Below are 19539 nucleotides of genomic sequence, written 5' to 3' on the forward strand. Positions count from 1 at the left end.
TTCTCCCTTTACTGCTGAGGAGCTTGGGCATAGAGACTTAAAGAACATTCTCCAAATTCACTGAGCCAGTAGGGGAGAAGGAGAAGGAATCCTTGCAGTGTACTGGCAGAAGGTTTAGCAATATTGCCACTTGCAGTCATGTGGAAAGTAGAAAAAATACGTAACGACCTGGGTGGTATAGCTAAGGTCTCCGGGCGAAGTGTTGAGGATGCTGTCTGGTTTCCTCTTGTGGCTTATTGGAAACTGTGAGTGCAGGGAGGTAAACTATAGGCAGGACTATTCAACACAAAGGAGCTGGATCCTGATGGCTTTGAAAATTCTCAGGATCTCCACACAGCGAATGATGCTGAAGTGAAACCCAGGGCGCTTTCAGGAAAATGTGGTCTAAACATGAAACCAAGGGTGGCTGTGGAATCCCTTGTTAGGACCTGAGAAAGATAAAGGTAATGCTTTAGACAAAGGCCCCTTAAGGAGCTTGAGGGTGTGTGCCTCATGGATTCCTTCAATGAAACTCAAGGGCTTCTATGATGCTAAAAGATATGACCCCTCAGCTTCTCAGCAGAAGCCCAACATAGGGAAGAGACCTTATCTTGAAGAGATTTGTGAGTATGGCTTAGTGGATTTCAATAAGAATCACAGAAGACCCACACATTTTTTAGAGAGCGATATTCACAAGACAGCTTGGACTGAAAGGAACAGAGTATAAAATTTAAAAAAGGCCTTTGCATCCTCCCAATTCTACTGGAAGGAATCAGGTTGAGAACACTGTGAAGATGTACATACAGGCTGCCTTTCATGGAAAGTGAAGGATGCCTCAGAGTGCAGACCCAGGAGCCCAGCATGAGGGGCCAAGAGCCACGATGAATCATTCCCAGGTAGAAGCAAGGCAGAGTCCAAATCAAGGAATTTCCAACATCTGTCCAGCAGAGCTCCAGTTTTTCCATGGATCAGTGCTCTGTTGGCCTCCCAGGGATATCTCTTGTGCTAGCCCAGGCCTGTATCACCACTGTATGTTGGGTTTGTATCTGGCAGATAACTCATCTCTTCCATCCACAGGTCTTCATATGGAGAACTAACTGCACATGAAGAGCTGTATGTAAGGAACTGCACCGAAGGAGCCTCATCCATACCTGGGCCTGATTTAAGTGACAATCTTCTGGACCTTTAAGCGACAAACTTCTGGACCAATTTGCCAACACCATATTCAAGTGAGATTTACAAAGGCTTCTGGAGGGGATTGTGTGTATCTTTCTTCTCTCCATTTCTTTATCTTTCATTTTTACCTTTTGACTCCCTTCACCCTTGAGTGTATTTTGGATTGAGTGTATTTTGAATGTGGGAGAAACCTCAATAATTTGTGGCCAGAGGAGGTACTGCGGGGGTTCCATGTCTCTTCTTTCAAGAGATGGAGCCCCATCCCTCTCCCTCTGAGTGTGGGCTGGCTCCAGCGACCAGCTTCTGATGAAGTGTGTGTGACTTCGGAAACTAGGTTATGAAAGGCACTGTGACTTCCTCCTCAGTCTTTCTTGGATCAGTCACTCTGGGGAAGTTAGCTCCCACATCATGAAGTGAGGTCCACATAGTGAGAAACTGAGGCCTCGTCCTGGTAACCATGTGGGTAAGCCATCTTGGAAGTGGTCCGGTTGTCAAGCTTTCCGATGACCCATTTCTTGCTGACATCCTGACTGCAATGCATGAGAGATTCTGAATCATGAATACCAGTTAAGATGTTCCCAAATTTCTGACTCCCCCCTCCAGACCTATCTTTGAGATAATAAATATGTCATTTGTTGTTTTATGCTACTAACTTTTCGGGTAACTTATTACACAGCATCAAATGAGTTGGGAGGAAAATGACAAGATTTTGTTGTTACTGTTGTAAGCCAAGGGGAAAAAAGCATTTCAAGAAGGGAGGAGTGGTGAGTCATAGCCAACGCTGCTCATCTTTCCAATATGATGAGTTTTGAGGACTGACCTCAGGAGTTAGTCACTGGAGACTGGGGGAAGATGTTTCAGGGAGTGGTACAAACAAAGGCCTAATTGGAGTGGGTTCAAGAGACAACAAATAGAGAGATATTGGGGGCTGAGAAAAACTTCTTTAATGGGTTTTGTCATAAAGAGCAATAAAATATGGAGCAGTAGGTGGAGGTGCTGTGGGGTCAAGAGAGAGTTTTTAATACATCATAGCCCATTTATATTCTGGTTGTCATGACACATGAGAGGGGGGCAAACTTCTGGAGCAATTTTCTTATGTAGGACAAGAGAAGATGGGATGGGTCTTATATGGAGAGTTTGGCCTGTGATGGGAACAGGGAGAAGAGAATGCACTTGGGGTACAGAAGGGGGATGATTGATGGGTGCAGTTGGACCAAATAGGCCTTGTTGTTCTCAGTGAGTTTAGATGCAAGGGCACCAGCTGAGGGTGAAGAGAGGACACTGGAGTTTGAGGGTCCAGAGGGTGGTGTGAACTAGAGGTCTAGAATGGAGACCATTTCTGTACAGGGAGACACTTCCCATGATAGGTTGGTTTTCCCCAGCCATGTTCAGCTTTAGGACAAGATGCAGGATGGAGCAATGGAAAGCTGGATACAACCAGGACTGGAGTTGTGCCAGGGGAGTTCAATGAAAGCAGAGGGGGAAAAGAAACTGAAACTGTGTGCCAAAGAGTGATTGTAAGGATGGGCCATGGAATCCAAGGGAAAGGAAACCATGAGTGAGTTGAGGGAGGGGAACAAAATGGCAGGACTAGTGGATCAGGGATCCCAGTGGTGTTGAAAAGGCACTGTGATCAGGTCAGTAGGCTTGAGTTAGAGAGACAGGTGGTGGCTGGAAAGTGGGTGCTCCGAGTTGAGAGCAAGGAGGGGAGCTGCTATTCCTGCTGACCATCTGAATGGGTGGCCAAGGCAGGGAAGGGGATGTGATCATTGTGGGAGAGGAGGTCAGGAACTGGGAGGCCAGGGATTTGGAAGGATCATCTATGAGTCCAAGTGGGCCCCAGCTCACCAAAGATGATGACAAGAGCCATGGGAGTGACCATGAGCCAGGGGTTAAGGCCAATGAGAAGAAAGAGGGATACTCCAGATTGTATAGGAGATGTGATAATAATGGGGTCTATGATATAGTCTGATGACAGGAAATCAAATCGTGGAGCTGCTTTAGGGAGGGTAATAAGAAAGGAAGTGGCAATGAGGAGTGAAGAGGACACCCTTCCCACCTCAGGCCTCGTGGTGAAGGAAAGTGAAATGTCCCCAACTACAGAGAGAGCAGTGTTCTCAGAAGAGAGGCAGATTTTAGTGAACATAGGAAGGTGACCTACAGAGAAGTTGAGACCACGAGTGCTCATGTTTCAGAGGGCAGAGAGAAAAGATTGATAGATTTGGGGAAGAGTGGGAAATGGGGCTAACTTGATGAATTCACAAGGTCTTATTGCAACGTGATCCTGGGTGATGAGGGAGGACCAGGGAGCCCTGGGCTCTTATGATTGGGATGGATAGGGAAAAAGGAATGAAACCACAAGTCTAGGGGTTCCAGCACTGGCTGTAGGGGGGCGGGGTGGAGAAGGGGCCAGGAGTCTTTACAGGAGCAAATGGAGATCTGGGGTCTTGCTCGGTCCTGCCCATGGTGGTGGGAGTGGGGAGGGGTGGTTTGATGGAAAAATCTTAGTCCCGTCTGCTCCTGCTAAGGAGGTATGGAAGCTGTGTGAGGGAAGTGGTAGTAAATGGGTAAAAATTATATAAATCCATCTTCAAGGATGGAGAGGGAGCTCCATGGACGTCTTAAGGCTGGGTAACAATTGGGTGACCTTAGTGGACCAGAGAAAGGTGGGGGTAGGAGAAATAAGAAGTGAGTCATTTTTACCTTAGGAGCCCAGAAAGCCCTAGAAATTGGAGGCGTGGGTAGTCCAGGATGCAGACTACAAGTGGGGGGCTGGGGTTGAGAAGCAGTCAGACTTGTAGCTTCTCTGCCTCCCCCGAGACAGAGCGAGTGGGTCAACTGCCCACATCCTTTCTCTTTCCGCTCTTTAAGCCCCGCTGACAACCTGCAGGTTAGCCTCTGACGAGGGCTGAGTCACACAGACGCCCAGTCAGGGCACCAGGCACCATGGAGAGAGAAAGTGTATTCCACTTGGTGCCCAAGTGAGTGAAAACAGATGCTGGGCAGAGAGGCCCCTTTGCTTTGTTACAGTTGGTGCCTAAAACCAGGCTTCCACCCCCAGGAGGACAGTTCAAAGAGCCTTTTTGGAGAAACTGAGCTGTCAAAGAGAAAAAAAATGCAGCCGGGCTTGTCTTAGTCCACTTGGGCTGCTGTAACAAAAATACCATTGACTCGGTGGCTTACGAAACATTTATTTCTCACAGTTCCAGAGGCTGGGAAGTCCAAGACCAAGTTGGCGGTGGATTCTGTGTCTGGCGAGAACTTCCTGCTTCATACAGGGCTGTCTACTTGCTGTGTCCTCACATGGTAGAAAGAGCCAGAGAATGCTGTGGGGCCTCTTTTATAAGGGCACCAATCCCATTCATGAGGGAGGAGCCCTCATGAGCTAGTCACCTTCAAGGCCCCCCTACAAATACCATCATCTGGCGGGGGGTTTAGGATTTCAACATATAAATGGAGAGGGGGTACATAACAGTCCATAACAATGCCCTCGCCAAATCAATGTAGGGTCCATAAAGCTCTGTAATACACATGGAGCATCCAAGCTTTTAACTCCTGACGGGCTGCCAAGAAGCAGCACAGGTTTCCAGAAAGTTCTGAGGAAAGACAGAGGTCAAGGAAAGGAGAAAACAGAAGATACGAAAAAGTATTTGGAGGAAACAGAAGATACACAAGGCTTAAAAAAAAAAACCCCTCAAAAGTGAAAACTTTAATATTGCCCAAGAAAAAATGGCGTCCCCAAAGAAAACATGCATGCTGTAGAGGAACATTCAGAGAACAAATGGACCATTTAGAAATGTTAAGATGTGGTAGCATAAATAGTAAATCTTCAAATAGAAGAGCTGGAACATAAACTTGAGGAACTTTCCCAGAAAGAGGAATAAAGAAAAATAGATGAAGAACAGGAGGGAAAAGAAAGAGGCTCAGTCTGGAAAGTCTGACATTGAGAGAGTAAGTGCCAGAGAGACAATAGCCCTACGAGGGGCAGAGCCTGGGGTCACACCAGGCTGGTTTCTATTGTGGAGCCTCCTGCTCAGCTGGCACAGGAAAAAGGAGGGTCACTCCTCTCTAGAGCCTGCAGCCATCTTGGTGGCAGTGACACGGGCAGCACGGGGGGTGCACAGTGACATGGTGACAAAGGGTGGCCGAACCTGGCAGAGCATGAGGCCCCAGTCATGACACTGGACTCCACCCCCATGTAGTAAAAGTGCACAGGGGTGTTGTTGAGAAGGAATGGATAAGGAGGAACAATCCAGGAGGTAGGGACCAAAGGCAGGACACCAGTTAGGTGATTGACAGACTGGCCGTGTACAAGTGCCCGGTGGTGGGGATTTGCAAAGTGGGAGGAAGAGGAGGGAGAGGTGGAAGCAACAGAGAGAAGCAGAACAGAGGGTCTTGGCAGAGTGTGGCTGAGCAAATGGAGATAGGGAGGGAGGTGTTAGTGACCTGGGATCTTGGCTGAGCTGTAGGGCTGCAGATAGGAGGGGCAAGGGGAGGGAAGAAGGGGCATAAGGAGGAGGGGAAGGAGAGGAGGGAGGGAGAGGGAAGACGGGGAGGGGAGCAGGAGGACGGGAGCAGGGGCATGAGGAGCAGGGCTGGGGAGGAGGCGGTGGGGAGAGGAGTCAGAGTCGCCCGCAGCGCTGGCTCGCGTTTGGTGGGCAGCTGCTGCACTGGCCTTCGGCTCCCATACTTGGACGGTGCTGTCCCAGATGCCAACTGCCTGTGAGCCACTAGTGGGCCTGGATCTCGGGAGGAGGCCAGGCTGGGAAATCCTCCGCCCTGGAGTGAGGGGTGTAGTCAAGGGTCTTGGATCAAGCTCTGGGGGACTTCTGCCTTTTCTTTGCAGTGAGCGAAGGGTTCAGAGGCCAGGCAGGGGCTCCCCGGGGGCCTGGGGGAGAATGGCCATCCTTCTTGGACCCCAAGGCCTGGAGTCTGGGCCGAGCTGCGCACATCAGACACATCCCTCTATGTTGCACACGTGGACTCCTTAAGGCTCTGAGACGGGGTAGGGAGGAGGGTAGAAATACAGAAAGTGAAAAATCCACTCTTGGATCTTGTTGCTCTGTCCCCACAGCCCGTCCCTCCTTCAGCAAGCCTGCCACCGGGACTCTTTGTCTTGCTTTTCACCCAGCCCCACCTACCTTCCCCCTCCTGCGTTCCCCGCTCCCCAGGGCACGGTTCTCCGTCCTGTCCCGTGCACAGCCTCTGTCCCTCGCCATTTGGGAAGGGGCTGTGCCCTGTGAGGTGCCCTGGGTTGGTGGCTTTGGGTAGACCTTCCTGGAAGGGCAGGCGGTGGGAGGTTGTATACAGGCCAGTGGTACAGGACAAGGGATGAATCAGAGTGGGAGAGGGGCAGGGGAAGGAAAGGAGGAGGAGAAGAGGCGGGGGAAGAACAGATGGAGAAATGTGGACAAGGCACTTGAGTTCGAGAGAGACACAGGGGAGCCACTAGTGAGCACGCACGATGGATGGAGTCCGTGAGGGATTCCTCTGGACTGGGTATAATAATACCCAACCCTCTGTTGGGTATAATTTTTCCTGTCTCTGTGTTTGCCGGCTGATTCCCTGTCTGACCATGGGTCCAGGGACAGAAGCTGTTCCCTGCTCCATTTCCCCCCAAGCCCAAGCAAACCCACTCACCGGACAAGCAGGGCTAATAGCACCAGGCTCTTGGCCACAAGCAGTGCACAGAGCATGGGGACCAGAGCACTGGGGGCTGCAGGGTGAGACTGGAGGGTGGAGTTTTGTTGCCTGGAGGACAGGGGACAAGAAGGTGAGAGGAGCGTGTTGGGGGGCAGTCTCACCTGCGGGCCCCTGAGCCAGGGCCGTCTGGGAGAGGGTCCCAGAGGGTCCCACTCTGAACTCACTGTGAAGGGGCGGTGAGGGCAGAGGAAGCCCCGGAGGCCACCCTGACTCTTCCAGTGGGGGGCACAGAGCTCTGGGTCGGTGATGAGACCAGCTCACCGGAAGCCCGGATGGCCTGTGTGGAGGCACGAGCTGTCAGCAAGAAAGAAAGAACCCTCGTTAGCTGGTGGGACAGCATGTCTGTTCTGGCTGGTAGGAAAGATGGGGCAGGGGCCTGGGCTGGACTGGGAACAGCCCATCAACCCTGGAAAAAACCAATTCGTGGTGGTGGGACTGGGCTGTGAAGTCCTGTGGCTCAACACTAGAGAGCTGCAGCTCAGGCTCTATCCAGTGCCTGTGGGCGTGTTCCTGGATCTAGGAAGAGCCCTGGAAGAGGAGTCAGGACGCCTGGGCTTCCCTCCAAGCATTTGTACACATCTGGAAGGGCACTCTCTAGCTCTCAGCCTTCCTGAGTGTAGACACAGTCACTGTTTTTAAGCAGCTCTCATCTCTGGCATCCGTTCCTTTTCTCATACTTCTGGGGCTATTAGGGGAAGGGGGTCCCTTATGGGGAACTTTAAGGCTGCTTTCCCACCCCTGTCCTTCCTGGTTTGGCAACAGAACCTTAAGCCCTTCTGCAGGCCCCACTGCCTCAGTGGCCTGTGTAAATACCTTTTCTGGGGCCCCCTCTTGATTCTGAAACCTTGTGAGCTACCTGTCCCCCATCCCCACTGCCTTGCCTTCCCAGAAAGTCCCCAGACCTACCAACACTAAGAGCTCTTGATGGAGGCTGGTGGAAGGTCACCTCTGGAAAGGTGATGGGGCTATCAAGGAGACAGAGAAGACAATGACTATCGGGGGTGGGTGAGGCCCAGAAGGGAAACAGATGGTGTCAGCCCCAACCTTGTGACAGGAACTGTGGTCTCTCAGTGTCCTCAGCTAGATCTGCACACCCACCCAGGGCCCAAGAGGGGAGCAGTGTCCCCCAAGCTGGGGAAAAGAGAGAGGCAGGGCCCGAGGAGGCATGGAGGAAAGAGTACTTGATACTGGGATACCTCATGGCTGGGGACTTCCCTGGAGAGAGTCCCAGGCCAACGGACATGTGGACATGATCCTGTCCCACAAGGGCACTCTCTCTGAGGCTGCCTGGAGTGATGACCAGGAGCAACCCCTACGTCTAAACTGGAGGAGGTCCTCAGGACCCTCAGGGAAAATTCTAGTCCTGAGCTACAGTGTGTGATCTATGGTTTGGTCCCGGTCCACAAATTGTTTATGACCTGCCTGCACAAGGTAAATATAGAAATCGGGAGTAAGGATCTTGAAACTTTTATATCAGTTTGACATTGCCTCAAGGTCCAAGCATGTGATTGGTAAACTGGTGCAGTTGAACAGGATATAGACCAGTTTGGGTGTTGTCACCCTGTCACGGAGGGCTCCATATGGGGCAAGGTACATGACAGCAGAGCAAGACCATGACATTTGAACATTAGTTGGTCAACTCTAACCCAAAAGTGTATAAAAACCTGAAAAAATTATTTTTATAATTTGTTATTCTTATAATCATTGAAATTTTCAATCTATCCTTTTAAAAAAATTTAGAGTTTAACATGATTAGATAAGACAGAGTAGTGATTAGCTCATTCAAGGAATACTTAACAGCAAAACAAAGTCACTGAGCTTTTTATCAAGAAAAGCCATCTGTTTTCTGAATGTCTCAGTAATAATAAACCAAATGGTGATAGTGGAATTAATTCTAAAGATACTTTCCCTTCTGAAGTTATTCCAAAGGGTTTGCATTGGTTTTATTTGAAAATGTAATCCTTCACTGTGGTAGGCAGAACAATGTCCGTGTCCTACCTAATCCCAGGAACCTGTGAATGTCACCCTACATGGCCAAAGGGACTTCTCAGATGCCATTAAAGTTAAAGGTCTTGAGGTGGAGAGATATTCCCGGTGGGCCCCCTCTAAAGATTAGTATTTAAAAGCAGAGAGTGGGGGCACCTCAGTGGCTCAGTTGGTGGCTCAGTTTGTCAAGTGTCTGCCTTCGGCTCGGGTCGTGATCCCAGGGTCCTGGGATCGAGCCCCGAGTCTGACTCCCTGCTCGGCGGAGAGCCTGCTTCTCTCTCTCCCTCTGCTGCTCCCCCTGCTTATGCTCTCTCTCTCTGTCAAGTAAATGGATGAAGTCTTAAAAAAAAAAAAAGCAGAGAGTGTTTCCCAGTTGTAGTAAGAGAGAAATGCAGCTGGGAAAGGGCCTCTGGCTTTGAGCACGGAGGAAGGGGGCCACAAGCCAAGGGATGTGGCAGCCTCTAGAAGCTGTGAAAGCTGAAAAGTCCATAGTCTGCAAGAAAACAGGACTTTGGTCCTATAGCTACAAGGAACAAAATTCTGCCCAAGACCTGAATGAGCAAGAAGTGAATTCTATCTAACAGCCTTCAGGAAGGAGCAGAGCCTGCTGATGCCTGATTTTAGCCCAGTGAGACCCCTTCCAGACTTCTGATCTGTAGAACTGTAAAATCATAAATCTGTGAGGTTTTAAGCCACTACCTTTGTGGAGATTTGTGCCAACAGCCATGGGAAATGATGACACTCATCTATAGTATGAGTTTTGTAGTTACAATGAATGAAGTACTAAAACCCAGCGAGTTAGCTGTTAAGATGAACAAGCTAATGAACAAATACATCATGAAAACAAGTGACATTTACGTGGAAAACATAAAACCACAAATTCAAAATAAACTTTTTTTTTTAAAAGAGGATTGAATTACAAAGTTCTTAAAAGCAGTCAGTATTTCACATACAAACTCTAACGTGCTGTGGACTTCTTGTAAAGTAGCAGCTTTGTGTTGCAAAGACAGAGTATCTATCTACAGTTGTCAAACGTTATCACAAGACTGTATTATAGGTATTTGCTCCTCTGCGTTTTGTTAGTCTGTGGCAAGGAAGGGAGCTTAAACATCCCTTTCTATTGACACATTAGCTCCACATCGTCAGGAATTGGCAATTGAGAAGGAAGATCAGCTCCTGGAACAAGTCAAGCTAGCAAAGTATTTTTCGTGGCAACTTGAAAAATGCACACATACTGCAAACGTAGCTATTCTTTTTATTGTACGTGCAATTTTGAACAGGTTGAGAGGTTTTCCTCTCTCGTTTTGCTTCATTGTCAGAAACATAACTAACCCTGAGCTGAAGAGAGCTCTGAAGGGTTGTATTATTGACCAGGGTTTTGGGGCTCCAGTTTCAGGTAGGACTATGTTCTGATGGTTGTAGCTGCTTGGGCAGGAGGACATTCTGGAGCGGTCATTCAGATTAAGGATACTTGCTATAAAAAAGTACCAGCTGACCTCCACTGTGTGCTTCTCAAAGTGGTAAAAATTGTGAATTACATAAAGATGAATGCGTTGAATTTGAAATCGTTCTCTTTATGATGTGATAATGTGGAAACCCTGCATGGTTGTTATTGCATGCTAAGTTCACAGTGATTACCGAGGGGGAGAGTTCTGTTGAGAATGTTTGATCTATGAAAACGGCTTCTGATGTTTTGGCAAGATTGAAATGGAGTTATGACCAACTTTTTAAAGATGTGAATCACACAGTCAGCCTTGTTTATATTAGGGCTTTGAGGTTATTCCATGCAAGGGAAGAACACAACATATTTTTCAGTGGCTAACAAAATCTCAGGGCAAAAACAAAAGTTGGAGGCTTAGAAGAAGTTTCTATGAGTTGTTACAGCATGTTCTTAATTTGGTAACAATTATCAACAGAACAGGAGATGATTTTGATATTGCATATCTGCAAAAGTACTCATGGAAAAACCTTAATAATTTGATACAATGTTTTCAATTTTATTTTCTGCCAAAAGAAGATATGTGATAGGAAGTTCATAGATCCAGAATCCATTTTTTCATCAAAAGATATTTTAAATATAAACATAACTTCATAAGATAAATTTTGGAACTAGCTCCTGATGAAGGATTGAGGATGCATTTTGAAAATATAACATCACTCGCTTCCTTTTGTAAAAATTAAAAATAAAAATATTGAGCTTGTGGAAATTGATTTAAAATTCCTGGATTTCTGTCAACATAACTCTGTGAGACCGGTTTTCTATTATAAGAATATATTCTATTATAAGTCTATAAAACAAAACATTTAAACAATTTGAATGTATTTTCTCTGAAGAGTTATGGTGTCTTAGTGTCATTCAGATTAGGTAAGTTAACAAGCAAAAAGAATACTCTTTTGTCACATTAAAATCCTTCAGTGTGGATATACAGGGTGTTTGTTCAAAGTGTGGATGGCATTTAATATGGGAAATTGCTATTTCACTTCTAAGTTTTTGCTCAGTTATGACTGAGGCACAACAACGTTACGACTAGAATGTTCAGCAACTACATCCATCACCTACATGCATACATGCAATGAAAAACGTGGTCCGTTTTTATAACAACTTTTAGCCTTGTGGACCATATGGTCTCTGTTGGGACTATTCAGCTTCACTCCTGTAGCATGACAATGGCCTCAGCCCATAGATATACAAATGGGCATGGCTGTGTTCCCAAAAAAACCTTTATTTCTGGACACTGAAATTTGAATTTCCTAGAATTCTCATGTATCACAAAATCTTATTTTTCTTTTACTTGTTTCCCAACCATCTAAAAACTATCCTTGGCTTTCAGACCTGTTTGCTGACTGCTGATCTGGGCCAGGAGGAATGGACAGCCCAACATGCTACCAACATGGTGGGGGGCAGTTTGTGGCCAGTGGCCAGACATTAACTGAGTACCTACTATGTGCCAGGTACATAGTGTGCCTTCTCTAAAAATGCCAAGCAGTCTTGGGCTCCCCTGTGGCCAGGTCATAGGAGCTCAGGCTGGTCAGCATGCTCAAATGATCTGTTTGAGCATCTTTTAGGAGGCCTGTAAATCATCAAGACGGACAGCAAATGAAGTGTGTGTGTGTGTGTGTGTGTGTGTGTGTGTGTGTGCGCGCGCGTGCACTTGTTCCCAACAGCTTTCCCAGGAGAACTGGATGGGGGGGCTAGGAAACAAGGAGGCACCAGGAGGGAGCGAAGGGACCCCCGGGAAAGGGCTTACCTGGAGACACTGCCAGATAGAATCTTGTGGACTTAGAGACAGAGTTGCTGGAAGCGTGGTAGATTCTACACCAGTAGTGTCCCGAGTCTTCCTCCTTCAGACCAGTCATGGTGACAGTGAAGATGCCAGCACTAGGGTTGTCCCAGATTGAGAATCGAGAGGCCTGAACCAGTCTGCCGGGACTGGAGCTGGTGACTAGCCTGGTGCACTTGAACGCTGACAGCTCCTTACACCAGCCCTTCCTCTCGTAGGGCCAGCCCTTGGGGGGGTACTGGCATGTCACAGAGAGCGTCTGCCCCGCCACTCGGTGAAGATGCTGGGCCTCCGGTAGTGCCCACGAGCCTGGAGAGCAGGCTGCAGGTCAGGGTCACACCAGCATCAGCTCCACCAGCCGTCCCCGCGCACAGAGCACTAGTGCCACGTCCCACTGTCCCAAATGTCCTCATAGCACCTTCTCCTCTCTTCCCCACGCTCTTCCCTTCCCCCTCACCTGGGATCAGCAGTGGCAGCAGCAGCAGAAGCAGGAGTAAGGCTCTCCAGACCCTCCAGCCCTTTCCCTGTGGGCTGGTGGCAGGAGACATGGGGGACACTGGGGAGAGAGAACCAGGAGCTGGTCTCACTCTGCTTAGCTCTTCCAGTGCTTCCAAGATAGACAAAACGAGAAAGGCCAAGGCCAGCCTGGGGAGCGGGAGACCTGGGGAAGGCTGACTGCACGCAGAGGGAAGCAGAGACCTCCAGGGGCAGGTGCAAAGCTGGACGTGGAGGCAACAGCCCTGCTTGGAGCGCGGCTCCTGGGTCTCCATAGAGGCTGCTCCTCTCCTCTGTGCCCAGCTGCCCCTTCCCCATCAGGACCTGCCCTTGGGGGAGGAGCTGGGATGGCCAGGAGGAAGCTGTGGTCAAGTAATGGGCTGCCCACCTACCTCTCTCTGTGCACTGCCTCTTCTTTGCAGGACCCTGGCTTTGCCCCCCTCTCCAGGGAAAGCCACGCTGAAGGTGGGTGACGAGCTCAGGGGCACTCAGAGGTCTGAGCAAGAACCCTAAATCCCACTGGCCCTGGGACTGGTCAGAAACCTCATGCCCAGTCCTGCCTGGTGAGTCAGTGATGTGTTTCCACCCTGGGAGGTTTTATAGGTGCTGGAGGGGAGAGGAGAGCAGGCGGAGTTTCAATACCAGTAAGAAAGTGCAAAGGAGGGGAAAATAAGGCTGGGAGCAAAGAGAGCCGGGCTGGTGGCAGGGATGGGTCAATGAGGGGCGGGGGGGTAGAGCTCAAGAGCCTGGACCCCCAGTTACTTCTAAATCTTCAACTCCTGCCCCCTGTGGGCACAAGAGCGCTGGTTGTGTAATTGCTACACAAACAGACGCAGGACTCCGGCATCTCTTTCTTTAGTGAATGTTAGCACTTTAAAAAATGATGCAATTTACAAAGAGATTTTCTATAAAACAAAAAAGAGAGAGAGAGAGGTCAAGACACCTCGCCCTGTGCTAACATGTAACTGCACATTCGGCCACCAGGGGCTCTGCCAGTCTAGCAGCCACTGCAGGGAGCCCTGCACAGAGCTCATGACTGAAGAGGGGCTTTGAACCAATTGAGGTTATTGGTTGCACGTCCCCTGTGGCCCCCTGCCCCCTGACTCCTGCTCCCCACTCTACCTGGGTGCAGAGCCCTGCTCCTAGCAGTGGGAGTGAGCAGAGACTGAGGATAAGGGCAAAGGGACAGACAAGAAGAGAAGGGACACAGGAGGGCCGTGGGCTCTCTTGCCTAGAGACTCCCGGGGAAAAGCAGGATGGAGTTGTGGAGCCAGAAGGAAAGTTTGGGACGACGCCCACTACCCACTTGCATGAGTTAGGTTACTCAGTGTGTTTGTGTGTGCTCTCTCCACACGGGGGAACTGAGGCTCAGATCTGTCCGTGACCCGCTCAAAGTCACATGGTGCCATGCAGATGTAGCCAGACCAGCTTCCTGACTTCTGACGGGGCCTTTTGCTGAAGCCTGGCCCACAGGGCAGGAAACCAAACCACATGCACTTGCAGAGGTGAGCTCCCGGCAGTTTGTTTCCTGGCCTTGGGCTGGGCTCCGTGTTTCCTCTCCGAACCTAATAACGGACAAAATGCGGGGGTGGGGGGCACCCTTCTAAGGGACGGGGGTTTCTGGCCCTGGCTGGTGTAGGTGTGTGTCCCTTGCGTGAGGGTGTGCAGCAACTATTTCCCACAGCAATTTCCCCTTTGTCTGGTTGCTGCTGACCACCGGGAAGGGATGCCTCCTCCCTGCAGCTCCCCAAGATCACTTTTTGCCCACAGTCCACTATCTCTATGTCCCCCCAGCTTGGGGTTGGCTCTGACTTGTTCTCTGCCGATCAGCCTGGGTCTGTAGTGCCCAGGGGACAGGAAGTTTTTGAGCAAACTCCTATACCTCTAAATGTCTGAGTTTTCTGGGGTGCCTGGGTGGCTCGGTTGGTTAAGTGTCTGCCTTCTGCTTGGGTCATGATCCCAGGGTCCTGGAATCAAGCCCTGCACCGGGCTCCCTGCTCAGCGGAGAGCCTGCTTCTCCCTCTGCCTATTTGTGCTATCTCTCTGTCAAATAAATAAATAAAATCTTTAAAAAAAAGTCCGAGTTTCCTCCTTTAATAGATAATGATGGATCACTAATATGATCATTCTGGGAATAAGTAAACCCTTGCAAACATTTACAGAAGTGCCTGTTACATGGTAACTTCATGGTAACTCTTCAGTGAATATCTGTCATCAAGAATCAACATCCACAACATCATATGTGCTTGACTTTTAATTATATATGTAGACATGGAATAAGCAGTACAGCAAACTTCTAAAAGGAAATAAAAATAAAAGTTATGTCATTTAGAGCAGAACTTTCTAATCATGTCCCTGGTGCCAGAAATTATATAGGGAAAAATGCTCAGTCATTCTACATACAGATTAATACTTAGACATGATAAAAAGATATGACAAACAACATTTAATAGCAAATCACAGCTGTGAATTAAGGTTTCCTTCCTATTTGGCAGATAAAGGGTTATTCAATTTCATATGAAAAACAAGTCTTTTAAATAATAAGAGAAAATGAATATTTCAATAGGAAAAGGGAGTGAAGTTATGAACAAGTACTTTTCTACAGAAGAAATACAAATGAACAATGTTAAGGAAAACATATCCAAAGGGGATATTATTAAAATAAATGCAAAACCACTCTTCTCATCAGATTGACAAGAGTTAAGATAAATGATGATAACCAGGGTTGGAGGACCTTTAGGGAAAAGACAATTGCATATTCTACTGGGTAAACATATTGATACCACCTTTCTGAAAGACAGTGTAGTCAGATTAACCCAAATCTACTTTAAAAAAGAAATCACCTTTGACTCAGCAGTTCTAAATCTAGGAATTGAAAAAGGGTACAGTGGCTGTTGCAGTATTATTTTGTTTTAAAATTTCATCAAAATCATGCTTATACATGTCTTCAAAACTTGTAGCTCCAAAAATTGTAGGTTATAAACTCATGTTAATAAAAATGCAGTAGTTCTATGCCCAAACACTCTAGCTCTCTTTCTTGCTAGGGAGTCACTGTTTTTTTTTTTTTAAAGATGTATTTGTTTATTTGAGAGAGAGAGGTGAGTATGTGCACGAGCAGGGGGAGAGGCAGAGGGAGAGATTCTCAAGCAGACTCCCCGCTGAGCGCAAAGCTGGCTGCAGGGCTTGATCCCACTCCCCATGAGATCATGACCTGAGCAGAAACCAAGAGTAGGATGCTCAACTGACTGAGCCAGCCAGGCACAGCCCCCAGGGAGTTTCTTTTAAGTAGTTTTTGTATTTACTGTTATACCGATATTTCTCTAATAGACAGGGGTTCGTATTATCCATGAAATGTGCCCTATGGAAGATGAAGTTTTCTCTCTGTCCCATCATGCCCCTGCCTGTCCCTTCCTCCACCTTTATTCTCCAAATAGTCAAATAGAGTTACTAATAAAATTAATTTTTAGATTTTATTCTTCCTGACCATGTATATGTCTTTTTCATAACCCAGTCATATAGTTCATAATGATTACATTTCCTCTGTGGTACAGCTTTTTATTTTCCATGAAGTTATTAACTGCCTTAATTTTAAAGTTTATATTCTAGCCACCATCATCAATTCATCCCTAAACTCTATTCCCAAATGTAAATTTCGCCTTAGTGTATTTGAATATATCAGTTCATCAGCTGGCTTTGTTCCTCTGGTCCATCCCCAGGTGGTCTAATGTCCTCTGGCCCCAGTCTGGACTAGCTTCCCCCTAGGCCTTTAGCAAAGTTGCCTCCCTGACATATCCCTTTGGCCTTCTCCTTGGAAATGCCCTTGGGAATGCCCTTGGCCATATCCAGTGTTGAAAATGCTCTCTTTCTCGACCCCATATCTAACTCTTTCTTTGTTTGCTCTCTCCTTTTAGGGCAAGGGTTGGCGAACTAGAGCCTTTGAACAAAATTGAACTCATGACCTGAATTTGTAAGTAAAGTAAATGAAAACATGCTCCTTCATTTATGTGTTACCTGGAGAATCTGTCATGCTCCGATGGCAGCTGAGGAACAGTGACAGAGATCCTCTGGCCCATGAGCACAGGATATTTACTATGTGGCCCTTGACAGGAAAAGCTTGCTGACTTGAGAGATGGAAGATGACAAAGAAGAGAGAAGCAGCTAGCGTGTGATGGTGTCCCTGAAGGAAAGGCCAGAAGTATGAGAATGCAAGCAACAAATGTAGGCTGAGTGGGAAAAAGAATTTCTTAAGTGCTGGATGACAAATGTGATTTTCTGTTAATAATCGCTGAAAAAGGTACAAACTATCAGAACACGGGCCAGATTCTGCTGGAGTAACAAAGAACCCCAGTTGAGTGTGTTCACACAAATAATGTCTTTTCTTGCTCCTGTGAAGCCCACGTGCCCAGATGACTGTCCAGGGCGGGAGTCGGCTGTGGGCCAGTTCAGCATCTGAGGGACATTGACTTCATGGATATGCACATCAACACGTGCTTCTCTGGCCGTCACCACAGGGAAGAGAGTGCTGGAAAGTGGAACTCTTGTTCCTCAATAGCTCTGTGGGAAGTGAGACACATCACTCCCAAACATTGCACTAGCCCGGCAGGTCGCCAAGGAGCTGAGAAACAGGAGTTTTCCATTTATGCAGAGGTAAAGGGGAACCAAATACTGGTCAGAATAGTGATGCCTGTCACACACTTCTGTAAGAAAAATCCTGCAAGTTCCAGAGCTGGAAGGAAGAGACAGTTACTTCCAAAGGAATGAAAAATGAATCTCACTGGCTTCAGAGCTTCCTGCTGCAACACCAAATGTCAGAAGACAAGAAATTGGTTTCTGGGGCACCTGGGTGGCTCAGTTGGTTGGATGTCTGCCTTTGGCTCAGGTCATAGTCCTGGGATCGAGCCCCGCGTTGGGTTCCCTGCTCAGCGGGGAGTCTGCCTCTCCCTCTCCCGCTCCCCCTGCTTATGTCTCTCCTTACTGTGTAGGGACAACCAGACCGTGTTACACATGATAGCAACCACATCCCTCTCGGACAAAAATGATTTGAATATTGGCTTCAGTTCACTGTTAGTTAATTTTTTTAAAAGGGCCAAAAAATGGTGGTGGTAAGCACTGAGATAAATCCAAAGAAAGAGAGGTTTAAATAATTATTGCATCCTGGTGATAAAGCTGACCAAAAATGATGTCATTGTAAAATCGTATTTTGTAATTGTTTGTTTTTTGTGAATATATGTGCAATTAATTTTTGTATATAGATCTTATATCTGGCTAAATTAATAATCCATTATTTCTAATCATTTGATTATTCATTTATGATTTATATATATTGAATTGTAACATAAATAATAAATTTACATCAGTGTAATTAAATATAAATTTAAAACATGAATATCATGTGAAATATTTTATAAGAATATATTTATATTTAAGTATGTATACATATAAAATATATAACATAAACATATAGTGAAAAATAAGACTGTCCATCCAGAAAGGTGAAAAAATTTAAATATGATGAAATGAATAAATGCGCTGTTGGAAAAAGATTTTTAAAAGAAAATACTTCTTTTTTTTAAAAGATTTTATTTATTTATTTGAGAGAGAGAGAGAACAAGCAGGGGGAGCTGCAGAGGCGGAGGGAGAAGGAGACTCCCCGCTAAGCAGGGAGCATGACTGGGCAGGGGGTGGAGCTCAATTCCAGGACCCCGAGATCATGATCCAAGCTGAAGGCAGATGCTTAACTGATTGAGCCACCCAGGTACCCCTAAAAGGAAATACTTCTATGTTCCTTTGGGAATGACAAATTAGTTGAAATCACAAATATGAAATGTATAGGGGCTCCTGGTTGGCTCAGTCAGTGTAGTATATGACTCTTGATCTTGGGGTTGTAAGTTCGAGCCCCACATTGGGTGTAGAGATTGCTTAAAAATAAATCTTAAAAAAAACTTAAAAAACACCAAATATGAAATGTATTAGAAAACATACAAATGATTGAATGTAATTCTATAATCACAAAAAGTAAAAATCCTGATTGGATGACCTCTTAGGTTCCTAGAGCTAATGTAGCAAATGACCACAAACTGGGTTACTTAACGGAAATGGAGACATGAAGTCTGACATCAAGGTGTTAGGGTTACTATCCCTCCAGAGGTTCTAGGGAAGGATGCTTCCTTGTTTCTTTCAGCTGCTGCCGGCTGTCAGCTTGTGGCCCCATCATTCCCATCTCTGTTTCCTAGTCACGTTACTTACTCTGTGCAAGACTCTGTCTAATCGCCTCAGCCTCTCTCTCCTATAAGGAGGCAGGTGATTGCATTCAGGACCCATAAGAGAATCCAGTATAAAGGCCATTTCTCAAGACCCTTAATTTAATCACATCTTTTGCCATAGAGAAGGGCAATACTCATAGGTTCTGGGGACTAGGAAGTAACTATATCTTTGGGGGTCATCTCTTCTGCCTTCTAGAGATGAATTTTTTTTTCTAAATGAAAATGTGAGTGAGAATTAGGTCAAGATTTAAAATTGTCAGCTGACAACTAACCATGGATGATACTTGTATGGGTGTTAAAAAATCTGCCTACAAATCAGCCTAGGTGCTGATTTAGGTGTGAGTCCCGACATACTTGCAAGAGACAGATGATGCTTATCAAATCTGAGCTGTACAAAGAGGCAAAAAGATGAAATGCTTCCTGGCAGGTTATAACAAGATAAAGAAAAAGTTTAAATTCTTGTAAAAGCTTGACCAAAAAAAAAAAAAAAGGCCAAAATTAAAAAAAAGTGTGTATGGCAAATTAAAGACAGGAGTATATGGAAAGAATAATAAAAATCATGACTAAATCGCTTGTATTATGTGAATACAATGTGTTTGGCTATCAAAGTTAGGTCAATGCTTGATTCTATTTCAGTAAATCAAAGGAGAAAATTA

General features: G+C 46.7%; 1 protein-coding gene and 1 long non-coding RNA gene across 2 annotated transcripts in view; one reads left to right on the forward strand and one right to left on the reverse strand.

Annotated features, from left to right (window-relative positions):
• LOC113927336 overlaps positions 1-4980 on the forward strand; it is a 30702-nt gene extending 25722 nt beyond the window's left edge. Inside the window, exons 4-5 of the long non-coding RNA XR_003521584.1 lie at positions 1057-1208; positions 4359-4980. This is a non-coding gene — a long non-coding RNA (uncharacterized LOC113927336). The remainder of the gene's footprint in view (positions 1-1056; positions 1209-4358) is intronic.
• Positions 4981-6710: 1730 nt separating this feature from the next.
• NCR2 (natural cytotoxicity triggering receptor 2) lies at positions 6711-12673 on the reverse strand. Its single transcript, XM_027604072.1, has 4 exons — positions 12583-12673; positions 12093-12434; positions 7023-7152; positions 6711-6906 (listed from the first exon to the last, which is right to left on the reverse strand). Exons 1-4 carry the CDS (start codon positions 12671-12673, stop codon positions 6792-6794), a joined length of 678 nt encoding a protein of 225 aa, XP_027459873.1. The 3' UTR covers positions 6711-6791.
• Positions 12674-19539: the final 6866 nt, after the last annotated feature.

Source organism: Zalophus californianus, chromosome 7 (genome assembly GCF_009762305.2).
Source record: "Zalophus californianus isolate mZalCal1 chromosome 7, mZalCal1.pri.v2, whole genome shotgun sequence".
NCBI classification, from domain to species: domain Eukaryota; kingdom Metazoa; phylum Chordata; class Mammalia; order Carnivora; family Otariidae; genus Zalophus; species Zalophus californianus.